We start from the raw sequence: 14839 nt of genomic DNA, 5'->3' as shown, positions 1-14839 counted from the left end.
TTGCATGTGTTTACACTGTAATTGCTAAGTATCTAAATGAAGTCCATATCCATTTACTCCCACCTGCATGATAATTTAGGTGTTGCTCAGTGCTGCTAAACAAATTCCCAAACATTCCCTGCTGCTCTTGAACGCAACTCTTTCTCTCTCCGAGCGCAGCCCACTGTTGCTTAGCAACCGCCACAGAAGATTGACAGCAACTTCAGTTGATTCATTCGGAGAAAACTTTAATAAAAAGCTACTTTTTTGACAGGACAGCTGCAGCGCAGTCTCGCTGAAGAACAATGAAAAACTTCGAGCATGCTAACAGATAGCTGGTGGCCAAAATTGCAGTAATACAAGTAAGTTAATAGCCAACCACTTTTTCGCTTTCACTTTCTGCCATGGCAACGACCGCCCCAGCTCATTAATTTGTCATTAGCCAAGTTAATTAATCGTTAACTTAACGTTAGCTAAGAGAGCGACATATGAGTGAAGGTATCAGTTGCAACTTTAGCTGGCGTTAGCCAACTTTCTCCGTGAGTCTAACAGCAGAATTTCAACCTGTGCCATCCAATGTGAAACTGCTGCTCAAACAATGACACAGTCTGGTCTACCTCAGAGGATGTAGGTGAATGTTGAACATAAATGCCTCTACTTTTTCACAGGTTACTTTCAAAGGTTACTTGAAAATCGGTGATATTATCGTTAATATCGGGGAAGTTGCAGCAATGCCAGACGTTGAACCCCTCAGGTTCCCATCAAGGGAAGGACGGCCGAGTCAAACAGGTGAGAAGAACAACTGGTTAGTTAAGGTTAGTTAACTGACTCAACGCTACTATTGTACTTAACATTTGACATATGGTAGATTTTTATACATTTTTATGTTTGTGCATTTTTTTTTTCAATTCCCCACTATTGGTCTTTCATAAATTCACCTCTTTAACTGAAATACAATGTTTTTTTTGTTTTTTTTTTTGTTTATATATATATATATATATATATATATATATATATATATATATATATAGATTTGTCTCAAATCATACTGAGTTTCTTTGATTTTAAACAACCTTTGGAAACTTTACAGTATAATTGATTGATATTTTAAATCCGTACATGATTTGAGCTTTTTTCTAATTTTTAGCGTCAGAATAAACATGAGTTTGTTCCTTCATGGTCTGTGGTTTTGTTTACAATAAAATTAATTGGTTGGTCTTGATGAATGGCATTGAATGATGCTGAAATAATGCAACTATCTAATATCTAATATCAGTGGCTAAATGGAAGGTGATTGGCCCTCAGACTAACGTGGGCCTACTCTATGGCTATAATATACCCTGCCATTATGATTTAGAGCTAATTCAGCCTTCCGCTGACATATTGCCTTACCACTTTGCTACCCCACCTGGTTCTTTCAGTGTGTATTATTCATCTAAACTGCACAGCAACAGATGGCCTTTATTTCAGGTCCCCCCCCTCAGTTTTTCCTCTCCTCTGCTCTTGTATTGGTCTGAGTCAGCTCATTCATTGGCCATTTGACTAATTAATGGAGAATAATGGTATCGAGTGTCATCTGAGGTGGGAAAGCTTCAACTAGTTCCAAATATAGAGTTTGTGGCCTACCCTTTCCTGACTGATTAGTGTACTTATTTGTCTGCAGGTCCCTGACAGAAGCTTGGTTGTATCTCCATTGGGGGGTATTGATCTGTCTCGCTATGCACAGTAGACTGAAAACCGTAATGAAGGGGCCTATTAACTACCCCACAGACGTGATGCTGTCCATAAAAAATTGCCAGGCAACAAAAAATGTCACTGTCTTGGCACTTTCAGCAAGACAGGTATACTAACACTTGTGACGCTTAAATTGCTGTTTTGTGGGTGTGTTGTTGCATCTTTCTCATCCTGGGAGTGGGCCCTTCATCCAGGGCTGGTCCACAATTTGCAAAGTTGCACCCACAGATAAGAGGGAGTTTGGGCCTGGATTGATTGGGCACCTGAAACACATTTCACCCCTGGTTCTTCAGCTACAACTCAACCCATGGCGAAGAGAATCACACATTTCCCTCCATTCCTCAGTTCTCACAAGTTGCCTCTCAGTATAGCCCTTTTGGTCTTCTTAGACTTGGTTTGCAGACTTGAGGTCAATGGTACAAGGGACACCATTAATTCAAGTGTAGGGGGGGGTTATCCCCTCTCCAACTGGAACCTGGTGACTTGGCGCCAGAACAGGATTGTTTGTTTACCGAGACTTTATTGTTAGCACGAGTAAACACTACACAGAGGTGCCCCTGAAGCTTGGGTAGTAAGATGCCGCAACATCCCAATCCATGTCTGGCCAGGGATCTTTGCTGCATCTCAGTCTCCATTGTTTCCCCTAATTTCTCTACTTTCATTGATAAAGGCTTAAAAAGTCCCATAAAATAGTTAAGAAAACAACACAATAAAAAATGAAAGAGCCCCATCTTGCTCCTGTCTTAACACCTATCGACTGAAAGTATTTGCTGGATATTTGAGGACCTATCACTTTCACATGAATTCTTGGATGTAAAATAAAACCTACAAATAATGAGCACTACACATTAAGCATTCCATTGTTAATGGGTACATATAACTGATGTAGATTTTAACATTGGGCTGCGTTCATCAGATCTTGGGAAGAATATTCAGCTTTTTAATATTTAATTAAACACAGGCCACTGGCCAAATTATGGTAACTTTTGTGAGTGGCTACTGAATCTGTTGAAACTATTAGTAACTGCAGCCTTAAACAGTATACTCTATACATGTAGCAATGACAGCCAGAAGCTGGCCGTCAAAATAAAATAATGGAAAACCCAAAAAATGAAATAAAATTAAATGAAATGTATTGCTTACTATGAAGCCCTCTCAGTTCTACATTTGCAGAAATGGATTTCTAACTGGGAAAGATATTTTATTATTTTGTTGGCTACATATTAGAGTTCAGAAAAATTCAATGCATACTGTACATATTATTTGTGTTCCAGTACTATCTGTTATACTAAGTCTGTGGTTATTAGATTATTTACCCAGAGACTGAATTAAAAGTGTTTGTGGTAGCATTCACATACTGCACACTGAAATAATATACAGTATAGTGAACTTCCTGCCACTAACATCAAATAGATTACAGTCTGCACCACTGGTGTTTTGTTTGTTTTTTTTTACCCTTTTTTTCAGCCAGATGGCGTCCTTTCACCACTAAGAAGTGTGTCCTTGGGTTTGTCTTAAGATGTTCAAATTAGTTGTCTCTGCTCTTTCACTGATGCTTTCAATATATTGCAGTCTATGCAAACAGAATCAAAGAGAAAGAGAGGAATCATAGAACATCTTTCACAGCCAAATACATTTTTGTAATTACTTTTTCAAAATAAAGTTAATGAGGTAGGGTGTTCCAACAAAAGTCTGTTGTTCTATGATTTTCTTTCATTGATGGATGACTTGTCAGTGTGTTATTTATAAAATATTTCAGGGGCTTTGTGCCATTAGGTAAAGAAAAGCTGGAGGTAGGGTTGGCTTTTCATCATTACTTCCCTGAAAGCATTTGTTTCTTAAGTTTTGTTTGTGTTCCTCAAGCTCAAGCTGATCTTCAAGTTGTCTGCTCTGGTAGACGTCGCACCTGCGCTTTGCTCAACAGTCCCTCTCCATGTGTCAACAATGCTCTTTACCATATGCAAGAGCTGAAGATGACTGTGGAAAACTGGTGTCAGCAGGTAAAATGATGTTAGATGTGATCAAACCCAAATATCCTGTCAGGAGTAAAAATCAATGAAAATGTGTTTGTTTTTTTCTTTTGTTTTGAACCAGTGTGGAAAATATCAGCCACAGATTGACCAGGACAAGCACCAATACAGCAAAACTTTAAGGTGAAGTCTTTTATTGGTCTCTTTTTTTCTGTTTGTCTTAATCAGTGTGATGTCAAAATATGACATGAGTTTAACTCCTTTTTTAACAGATTTCAATCCAGAGACTCAGATACTGAATCAGTGATGTCTACAGAGTTGTTTGTCGAAGGCGTTGCAATTAGTGCAAGAGGTGAACAAATTTCTTTTCAAATACCATAAAGTCATTTCTAAATTATTTTCTCTCAGTTGTTATTCTGTCATAGAAAAGCAAACAGTGGGCCCAACACCCATGCAGACAATAGAGCAGCAGTGTAGAAGCTCTAGGTTTAGATGCTGTTTCATTTATGCAGCAGCAGGTTACATCAGTGTGACAATAATGGAGTCCAACTTACTGGTTCACATCTTTTGCTTGAATAATAACAAATTATATGCTATCCACTTCGCAATTATGCTAATATAATTCCATGAATGAGGTTTATGTTCACTTGTGCTTTGTGGTTGGTCAGTTTATGTCAACGTAGCATTGCAAAAATGTTTTACCTATTTATATTTATGTTTATTGGGTTGAAAGTGATGATAGTACAATAGAATGTGCCAGTCTTGTAAAGTTTTCCATCCTCCAGAAAGTTGTCCATTATCGCCACTATTGAAGAAAATAAATGATGTCCTTGGAGAGGTTGTGTATCTAATTGAGCGACTGGAGGCTGATCGGCAGTATGCAGAGGAAGCTCTCCACAAAGAAAAGAGAAGAAAAAGATTTTTGGAGAGCAAAGTTGACAGTATTTCACTGTGGAAGCAACAAGAGCATTCGTTTGTTGTTCAAAAAGGTTAGTAACTGTAAGATGGTTTATCATCTCTTCGTAGATCTGTTCTTTGTGATGTATTGTGATTCTGTTGTCCCCCACAACAATGAATGAACTTTCTAATTCACTTGCTTTTTTAGAGCATGAGGCTTGCATCAGAGACATCACTGAACTGAAGTGGCAGCTAAAACTGGAAAGAGAGAGGCTTGACCAGGTCCAGGAGAAACTGTCACACACTGAGGTTTTGAACCAACACTTACAGGAGGACATCAACTTTGCCAAAAAACAAATTCCCATTGTGAAAGAAAACCTGGACCTCCAGACAACTATCATAAATCAAATCAATACTACACAAACCGAGGTAGCTTCTAATTTGCTTTATTCTATTACCATGAGTATATTTTTTAATCTACTAAAGCTGGTGACCTGTTATTTCAGGGATGTGGTTAAAAGTTGTCTTTTGTGGAAGCTGAAGATTTATTACACATTTTTGAAAGAATTAGATAAGCTAACATCCAACAGTGTGTTGTGAACACAGTTGTGTTGTGTCAAGCTCCGAAATGCAGTTCTGTAGGTTTGGTTCTCTTTTGTAGTCAAACCAGACAAGATTAATGTACTTGTTACTTTATAGCTGAATGTGATAAAGATGTCTAAGTCACGTTTTTTTTAGATTGCAACTGTACTGTAGTGTCATACAGACTAGTTTCTCCCTTGCACACTAGCTCCATCTCACTCACCCACTCGCTCTGTTCTAACTCAGTTTTCATCCACGAGTGGCATGGCCTTAGGGATTGAAGCGTTTGTCAGTCTGTTGGTCCAGTGTCCACCCAACACTTCTAGAGTAAAATCTCAAGAGTAAAATCTCCCTGTTTTAACAACAGACTGGATTGCCATTGAATTAGGTCCAGACATTCATGGTCTCCAGACAATGAATTCTTATAACTTTGATGATTTCCTGACTTTTCTTTTTCTTATTTATTTTGTTTATGACAGGATGCATTGAAATATAATGACCTGTTAAGACCCAGCTGTATTTTGAGCTTAATGTTTACATGCAAATATGCTATGGAAGTATATTAGTAGAAAGAAGAATGATAGGTAAGAAACACATGGATCAACATGCAATAGGTCAACTTTGACCAGAAACTATTGCAGCTTTATGCTTGCTAAATGAAACACCAGACTGACTGTGTTAAAACAAATGAAATGTTTCTTTTTTTAATCACTGTGAGTTTTCTTAAGATGTTTACCAGGGGCTGTAATGTTGAAGTGTGAATTCTTAAAACCAGGCTTACTGAGGGCCTAGGGTTAATAGCTAGCCTTCAGCTTTCTGGATTTTCTAGGATTTTTACCAGAGCTAAGAGGAAATATAAAAGCCCCAAAGTGCATTGCTTCTTCATTGACTTGTGGTAGTGATTAACTGTAGGCTTAGAATGTATAGTTTCTACAGAGTATGATTTGATAGCAGGATAATGTGTTGACTTTAATGTCAGGAAATTGTTTGATATAAATAATATCTGAGGAAAATAATAAGCCCATAACCACCTTCCTTCTTGTTTTAGGCTGATGAAATATACTCAAAAACAGAAAGTTATCTCATAATGGTTGAGAAGGAGTTAAAAAAGATGGAACTGCATGCCAACAATGAAAAAATATCATTGCACCATGTACTGTTGGCAATGAAGAATCAGCTGGCTAACAGATTGTGAGTATCTGTCCTAACTGTAGTGGTAAAAAAAACAGGTTCACCATCAAAGCAGTACAGCTGAGTAGACAGGAGACATCGCTCATAAAATGTATACCTTTAATCAATTTCTAGTACAATTACAAGTTAAATTAGTAGTAATGGCAGAAAATGCATACTGATCTACAGCATATACTCAGCATCACTAGTGGCTTTCACAGGGCACAATCTGAATTCTCTGCCCTGTTGTGGCCTCTGTCCATCTGTCTGTTATAGAAGTGTGGTGTGTTTTTTTTTATATTTCCAAATGCTTTAATTCTGTGATTTCATAGGTCCACAGTCCAAAGTACACTACCAAAATACAAAGGAAATTTCAGGAAGCAAATTTTTTGCATTGGAATATAAAAAATAATCAGATGTATTTATCCTAACAACTATATGCTGTAGTTAGAAGTCATAGTTGTCTGTAGTTCTCATTAACATCATTTTTGTATTTAAAATTATGCCATGGCCATGGAGAACACTTGTTTCTGACTGGTTGGCAGGTGTCTGTTAATATCATATAACAGGACAGTTTAATCAACGTTCCATATCAGTGCACAAGCCAACATATATTAAAATTCATGTAAGGTTAGCAATCTATTTGCTGCCATCAGCCATTTGTTAAACTGACTACAAACAGGTGCAGGTGTCCCGATGTATAGAAATAATGGACTCGGCATCATTTTAATGGCAATGTTTTAATTTGTCATTTGATGCTGACAAAGCCAAGACCAGGTTTCATATCCACCGTCTTGAAACTGTGAAACTGAAAGCTAATCACAATGAAGTAAATGAAATATAGGTTGAATTCCTGCTTTTTAAAAAGCTATTTCACAGGTATATTTTCCTCAACAGTTACACAGGTGTCATGATGTATTTTAAATTATATTCTTGCAATATATTGTGTATCATGTAGGTTGTGATGCTATCGCTATTATTGGGAAAATATTATGATAGCAATGCTATGTGAGTTACCATTTGATTCCTAAGGTTCATCCACCAACTTAATAACTAAAGAAAAAAAAAATTTCTCTTCAGGGAAGATTTAAACCAATTGAAGATGCTTGAGAAAGGTCTATGTGCTGAAATAAATGATGCTGAAAAGACAGTTGCTCTCACAGAAGAAAAGTGCGCAGCCATAACGCAACGTATTCCTGAAATCATGGAGCTTGAGAAAACTGAAAAAGACCAGGTAACTGATATTGTTATTTAAATTTATTTAAAATAAATAAATTTAATATTATTTAAATTTTTACATTTCTCAAAAAGGTAACTTTCAGCAGTGTATGAAAGTAGTCAAATTCATGTTTTTTTCTGCTTTTATTACAGATTTTGCAGTTGAAACTTCAAATTGATGATGAAATGCAAAAGAATAAGAAATTAAAAGAGAAACTAATTGCATTGCAAGAAGATATTGAGAAAACTGTAAGTCACACTAGCAACAAAATAAAGTCCCAAAAACTTACTGGATTTGAGAATGGATTCTCAGTGCAGCTACACTTGCTCATAATGTCTTAATCCATGGCACTGTAAGGTGCTTTGTGCATTCATTCAATGGCACTGTATGTTATGTTATCCACAGAAACTTAACGGGGAAGCAGAGGTTTCCTGCATAGAAGAGCAGCTCTGTTTAAAACGTAATGCTTTTGCAACTCTCCGCAAAGAAAACATGGAATATGAACAGAATGTTGAAGACTACAAGATAAAAATTTCTGAGAGGTACAATGTCAAGCCAAAACAGTGGAGAAACATGCAGCTTTACTATATGCAGTAGAAGGCCACATGTGTGTCTACCATGACTTTACTGTGTGATTTTTGTTAGTGAGAAAGCAGTGAAGCAGATGCACGAGGAGAGGAAGATGATGCTCCAGAAAATCATTGACAATGACAAGCAGTGGGAAAAGGCCAAGGAGGAAGCGACCCAAATTGTAGCCCAGCACAGTGTCACCCAGACTAAGCTGGAGGAACAGGAGCAGCTCACCTTCATGGAAGAACAGAGGGCCAGGGTCAGTGACAACATATGTACACATACAATGTACTCTGCACAAGTTACAGTTTGTAAGGAAAATATGAAATGCCAACTGCTCTTTCCAGTGTTACTCAGTGCACTTTCTATGCTTTACAGAAAGAGATTGAAAACCTGAGGAAAGATCTGACAGGTCAGATGACTGCTCTAGAACTACTGAAGGTAAATGTATGAAGCACTTGAGAATCTTCACTCTGAGAAGAGGGGAGAGAATGTCATCACAAAATTGCAGTGCAAACAGTAGGTTTAAACTGAAATCTGCTAACTTTTTCATTGTCTGTGGAACACAAGCTTATAGCTATGTTGTCATGGAGACAAAGGCTTCACAAAGTATCAGTAGACAGACAGTATCAATAAAACTGAGCATTATGAGTTTCATAAAGGTAGTTTTAGATGCATAGCAGTATTCAGTTGCATAATATTTTACATTTCTCATAATTGTTTTTACCCCCTGTTCATGTTTTAAGACTTGAGTAATGTCATTTTGCCTTGTATTTGTCTTTTGTGTCAGGGTCAGTGTGCAAATATCAATGAGGGACTAAAAAAACAGCAGAGGAGCTCAGAGCTAACCAACCAAAAACTTCAGAAAGAATTTGAAGATGCATCTTCAGCAACAAAAGCTCTGGAAACAAAAATTGAGGTACTGATAAAGCTAGATAATAATTCATCTTAGTCCGTAGATAATTTTATATCAAAAAAAGCAAGAATTTATAGAAAATGTGTTAAAGCTTCATTTGTGATTTACTTTTTGTTTTGTTAAGAAAATCAAGAAAGTGACAGAAAATTTGGAAAAGATTCAGTGTGAGCACAGGAACACGTTACTCAGCCTTGAGAGGGAGAAAAAACTCAAATGTGACCACCTGAAAGCTGCTCAGGTAAGAGAAGAAAAGTTAAGGATTGCATGAAGTAGTTCTTCTGGAGTCAAAGAATAAGTTGCAAAGTCAGGTTTACTCAGTAGAGCTTGCTGAGCACCAAGCTAGTCACAGCTATTTATCATGTCATTTTTTGTTGAACAAAATAATCTCTTGCTCTAAACACTTTGAACAAAGTAAGGTTTGCAGGCTTTTTTCAACATTAATGCTACTCTTTGTTTTCAGGATTTACACACTGCCACTATAAAGAGATGTGACAACACTCTGGGTAGGATCAGTGACCTTACAACGAAGAGTAAAGACTACCAAGATGCTTCAGATAAAATGGAAAAAATAGTTGAAAGAATGCCAGAAGCCATAGCGGAACTTCAGTAAGATTAGTTCTTCAGAGGAAACACTCAACAAAATGGTTTAGATTAAGGAAATTACTGTAATTATTGGAAAATAGTCAACCTTTTTTAATGGTGATGGCAATGTCAGCATCTTTGAGAAGAGAGGAATAAATACTCAAAAAAATAACTAACCTTTACTATTAAAATGTTTAGTATTTCTCTGACTTTAAGTATTCAGCTTTTTTCTAAAAGGCTAGGTGTTTCTTAAATAACTGTGTTTCTTTGAGTAATAATAATACTAATGATTTTAGAGGTATAATATTGTTGTATATATTTCATTTCTCCTTTCAGAAGTGTGTTTGATGTGGTGGATTTCAAAAACAAATCAGCTGCTCTCATAATGAGCACCTTGCAGTCTGATATTAATAACTGCCAACAACAAACACAGCGATCCATGCAGACACACACCGCTCATGTTACAGCAAGAAAGAAGGAAATGGAAGACACCAAGGTAACAAAATGTTGTTCAGTGTAACTCTCCGTAAATACATGTCTTTTTGTGTCATGTGCAGTGAAATCAGAGGCAAGTTGTAAAAAAAACATCTCATTGTTTATTTGTTTGTGGATTAGTGTCAGCACATTGCCTGTCAAAATACTTCCCTTAAGATGCAGAGAAAAGAACTGTGTGCAATTAAAATTACAAGCCATGGCCATCTTGTTTAAGTGCTTTTCACACAAATGACAACTCACTGTTGTTATAGTCTTTTGTCTGGACGAATTTGATGATGCGTGTCGTGGTGAGATGCTTTGCCTATTTTGTTACCTGTAGGTCAACATTTCCTATGGCAATTTTCAGTATAAGTATACAATACACAATATCAAATAAGCATATATTCAGGACTTATTTTAGATTAATGTCACAAATAGGCTCTCATAAAAACATGAGTATACAGTGCATAAAATGGCATGTATTTGAACACTCCTTTGTAAGAGAAACCCCTGTTTATTGTAAGGTTTTCATCTGCAGGATTATCAGCCCCAGCCAGAGCCTCTTTGCTGATGGGGGTTTCACATGGCTTATCTAATGTGAAATCGCCATGTGGTATATAGTTTCATTAAACGGTGATCAAGAATGCATTAGTTCAAAACAAGAAAAGGCAATGGAGCTTAAGCCGCCATGCATCCAAGTGCAGCAACTTTAAAGAAGTTGTTGGTGTGAGACAATTTAAGAATTAGAAGTCTTCCTCATAGACACAACTCCCATTAGCCAGATAAAAATTAGCCATGCAAAAAAAAGGGTTTAGTCTCTTCACTTGACGAAATAAGATGATATAACAACAATACTCCTCACCAAATAAAAAGATCAGAGTAAGTCTGAAGTTCTAAGGAAATTGGTCACTTTAATCATTTGGACCAATAGAAAGCACACATTATGTCTGCATTAGCATAACATAATAACCAGAGTGTGCATTCAGAAGTCACAGTGCATGAAGCAGAATGGTCAGACACTCTCAAATATGAGATTTCTTATAAAGATGCTGACCCAATACTAAACTCTCATAAGCTCCTGTAGGTTGCTGTTCCTGTTTTAAACACAAACTGATACAGGTTATTCTAACAAATAGCCAGATGAGAGTTTGTATGTGTCTGTATTAAATACAAACCTCACACGGTTGTTTTTAAAGATACAAACACAGAATATATTAAGGTGAAATAGATTGACTTGTTAGAAATCTGTGGTCTTCTCTACTGAACCCATACACATCTGAAAGGACTTCAGCTTTCATACATGCACCTATTTTTTGAATTGATCAAGGCTTGTCATTTGGTGAGGACAAAGTAAACAATGCAAACTGCCGACGCAATCAGTTTCTTATGGGCAATGAAGTGTAATTTGTTCCATTTACACTTCACAACAGCGTCAGATGGGCTTTGTCAGTGCTGCATGGAGTAATTAAACCTGAAATCAATAGCAGGCATTTGTCATGTTTACAGCCCCTCTTTCTGCTGGGTTAAACTCATCACTTTAGTGCTGTTCTGTTTTACTGCAGAGACACACTTCATTATGTCTGCAGGTAGAGTTGAGATATTCACCAACAACATATCCAGTACTGGGGAAACACTGTTCAAATGAAAAGGGGACACGCAGAGAGACACATACTCACTGTGATTTATTTGCTTGATTTCCCAGAAAAGAGTCCATTGTTGTATGCCTGCTATTTGTATTGCTTTAATTAACAGCCCAAATACAGAGCGCATGTATTGTACATGCACACATAGCAGGTCAGGTGTACAACTACTCTATCTTGTAAATGGTCAGAGTATTGTTACTATACAGTATCTGCAGTGCTGTATATTGAATCTCCAGTTCCCTTCACTACATAGAATCTTTTCCTTTGGTATCTGTACATGGCAGATTGTGAATCATGAAAACATTGATCTGTGTGATCATCCATTATGTAGATCTTCATATCTTAGATCTCAACTGTACATCGTGCTGCCTCAACAGTTGTTCTTCTCACAGTATTGCTGTGGTCTTCTACAAACACATTGCTAAAATTAGTGAATGCTCTCTGCTCAAATTGTAATATTCACATTGTATCAGAATCAGGACTGGAACACAAATAGTCAGATCAGTGTATCACTAGTGATACTGTAGCGTAGTTATAACAGTATTTACAATATTGGTCTGCAGTTGACCTTGCGCCTGCTTGTGTCTTAGTGGTCATTTAGTCACTACTGTAAACATATTATTTACCTTTACAGTTTTAACCTTTTGTTTTCATGTGTGCATAGGAAGCGCTAAAAATTGCACTGGAGGAGAATAAAAAACTGGCAAGCGAGTATGAAGGTCTTAAGAAGACTCTCATGGAGGCCAAACAAGAGGCAGTGTCAGCATTAAGCAAGAAAAACCACGAACATAAATCTTTTAATTATTACACACAGGTAAGGTGTATATAACCTTTTGCTATATTTAGTTTATGTCACCCTGTCTGTCATTTTAGATATGTGTAATGAATTTAGATTTCTGCTGTTATCTTATGTCCTTTCCCCTTATGTTCTAGTCCATGTTTTTCTTCTTAGCACTAGATCACTCTTCTTTGCATGGGCAGTGATTTTAAGAAGGTTTCAGCTTGGGAACCAGTGAGGAGGTTACTGCAGCAATCTAATAATGATGAGATAACTTGAGTGGAGGAGGATGATGGATGTGACATAATGTAATGATAACTATGTAGTTTTGCCACCAAGGGGAGTAAAGCTAGAGGTTGATGGTACATGTAAATACTATAACTTCTACTTTTTCCTGATTATAGTTTTTGTGAGGTGGTCAGAGGTGAAATGTTTTATTATCGTTATGTTACAAATTTGTCTCTTCTCACCACAGTAATTGGTTGGGGATCAGGGGCAAACACAGGTAAAGATCAGACATTAAATGTGCCTTCAGTGCTAAAACAGCATCAGACTTCTTGACTAGTTGAGGGAGACAACTCAGCAGCATTTTACTGTTTAATGTTTATAGTTTTTGACACTGTTTAACTGGAATAGAATTACACATGACAACCATAACACCAGGAAGAAGCCACGCTGCTCCTGCAATGAAAAATACATATTATTTGTTCCAAAAATGACTAATACCTTTACTTGAGCAATTCCTCATCTAACTGCATGAATGTTATCAAGTGAAAAATGCATGCAAAAATAAAATCCTGTGGACAGGATTTTCCACGCTCATGATCAAAGCCTGATTTTCTTTTACTCTGGATTCAGCCTTCACCATTTTTGTTTGTTTCAACTCTACACTTCTACAACAGCAGCCTCTCGGCTAGTGTTTTATGCCTAAATTTAGTTTTTATAACAAGCTCATAATCAACAGTGTTTCTGAAATGCAGACGCAGGCCTCTCACATTTAATCTGATTTAAAGAGGAACATTCAAGTACTCTTTTTTCCAGTTTTAATTTCCAATTATCCTTATAATGTTTGCATATATATGTCCCAGTTAGTACATGTATTACACAGAGAGATCACCCTCACTGCTTTGCTTGTAACTGGAGGCAGCAATGTAGATGCATTTTACACTGTCAGGATCATTTGAGAGATCAGAACATTAGTGCATGTGTGTGAGTTGACACACACCAATCATTTTCTGGGGTTTATGTATCTCTTCTATTATATACAACTAGGGGACACAATGAAACCCATTCCTTAGGTATCCTTAAAAAAATAATCTTCACAGCAGGCATCCCTGACATACAGTTGAGGTGACAAGTTTAAAACAATCTTGAGTATGATTTCAAGACAGCTGCTACACAAAATGCCTTAAAATATACTGACATAAAGTACAGACATTCAAAAAAGATGTTGACATTTTCAATTGTAATATTACTTCTATAATGAATACTTTTTCTAGCACCATGCTTATTTGTCCAAAGCAATACAGAAAGCACCTAAGACAAGGAACATGTACAAAGAATGCTTGGTAGTGGGAATTACATATTGTAATTTAAACTTTTCCAAACCTCCATAGCACAACCCATAATTGATATTCACATGTTGAAGTCACTGTATAGGTCTGTCTTTAAAACTGAAATTACTCAACTTTCCAGTGCTTGGAGTATCTAGTGTCAGCCTTGTTACCTTGAATGGTAGTCAGTGGTGGAAGTACATGATGTATTCAAGCCCCTGAAGTACTTGTACTTTACTTGAGTAGTTTAATTTCTGAAAAGGGGAATTTTATATTCTTTATGCTACTACACTAATTTAACAGCTTTAGTAATTAGTTAATTAATTGAAATTTTACACTTGAAACACATGATGAGCTTATAAAATATCATGCACTGTAAAAGATTGAACTACCAATCCGATAATATAACATATAATAATAATTGCAGACTTATGCACTTATGTGATATTTTCAGCACAATTATATTTCAGTATAACTTAGGTAAAGGATCTTAATACTTTGTCCACCAATGATTGTGTGTAAAACTGAATTATCTATTCTATAATGATGACCATCTAGGACAGGTGTAACCTAACAACCATCATTTCTTAATAGCAGAGATTGGAGAGCATCATTAGGCACATAAATATATTAGTTTTGGTGATATGCCATACTCCATGATAACAGGTTGGACAAAAGAACATACAGTAGGATACACACACACACACAACAGATTGCAACTTTAATATACCTGTATTTCAGATACAGACCATTTAACACTAAACTTGACTTG

At 36.6% G+C, this 14839-nt stretch overlaps 1 protein-coding gene across 2 annotated transcripts in view; it reads left to right on the top strand.

Moving 5' to 3' along the window:
* The first annotated feature begins 162 nt into the window (after positions 1 to 162).
* The window catches only part of LOC139628916 (coiled-coil domain-containing protein 178), a 26924-nt gene continuing 12247 nt past the window's right edge, over positions 163 to 14839 (top strand). Inside the window, exons 1-18 of one of the 2 annotated variants that reach the window (XM_071491103.1) lie at positions 163 to 341; positions 648 to 768; positions 3577 to 3713; positions 3808 to 3866; positions 3956 to 4035; positions 4454 to 4672; positions 4789 to 5009; positions 6211 to 6353; positions 7413 to 7566; positions 7704 to 7799; positions 7957 to 8093; positions 8197 to 8380; positions 8500 to 8562; positions 8912 to 9040; positions 9162 to 9275; positions 9498 to 9643; positions 9956 to 10115; positions 12401 to 12550. In XM_071491103.1, coding sequence (XP_071347204.1) covers positions 711 to 768; positions 3577 to 3713; positions 3808 to 3866; positions 3956 to 4035; positions 4454 to 4672; positions 4789 to 5009; positions 6211 to 6353; positions 7413 to 7566; positions 7704 to 7799; positions 7957 to 8093; positions 8197 to 8380; positions 8500 to 8562; positions 8912 to 9040; positions 9162 to 9275; positions 9498 to 9643; positions 9956 to 10115; positions 12401 to 12550 — 2250 coding nt within the window. In that variant the 5' untranslated portion in view covers positions 163 to 341; positions 648 to 710. The remainder of the gene's footprint in view (positions 342 to 647; positions 769 to 3576; positions 3714 to 3807; positions 3867 to 3955; positions 4036 to 4453; positions 4673 to 4788; positions 5010 to 6210; positions 6354 to 7412; positions 7567 to 7703; positions 7800 to 7956; positions 8094 to 8196; positions 8381 to 8499; positions 8563 to 8911; positions 9041 to 9161; positions 9276 to 9497; positions 9644 to 9955; positions 10116 to 12400; positions 12551 to 14839) is intronic. The other variant, XM_071491104.1, reaches the window with a different exon arrangement.

This window comes from Trachinotus anak, unplaced genomic scaffold (genome assembly GCF_046630095.1).
Source record: "Trachinotus anak isolate AG129_WGS33_773 ecotype Australia unplaced genomic scaffold, CSIRO_AGI_Tana_v1 ptg000012l, whole genome shotgun sequence".
Lineage (NCBI taxonomy): Eukaryota > Metazoa > Chordata > Actinopteri > Carangiformes > Carangidae > Trachinotus > Trachinotus anak.
Note: the sequence above shows the minus strand (reverse complement) of the source record. Positions and strands in the feature narration are given on the sequence as shown.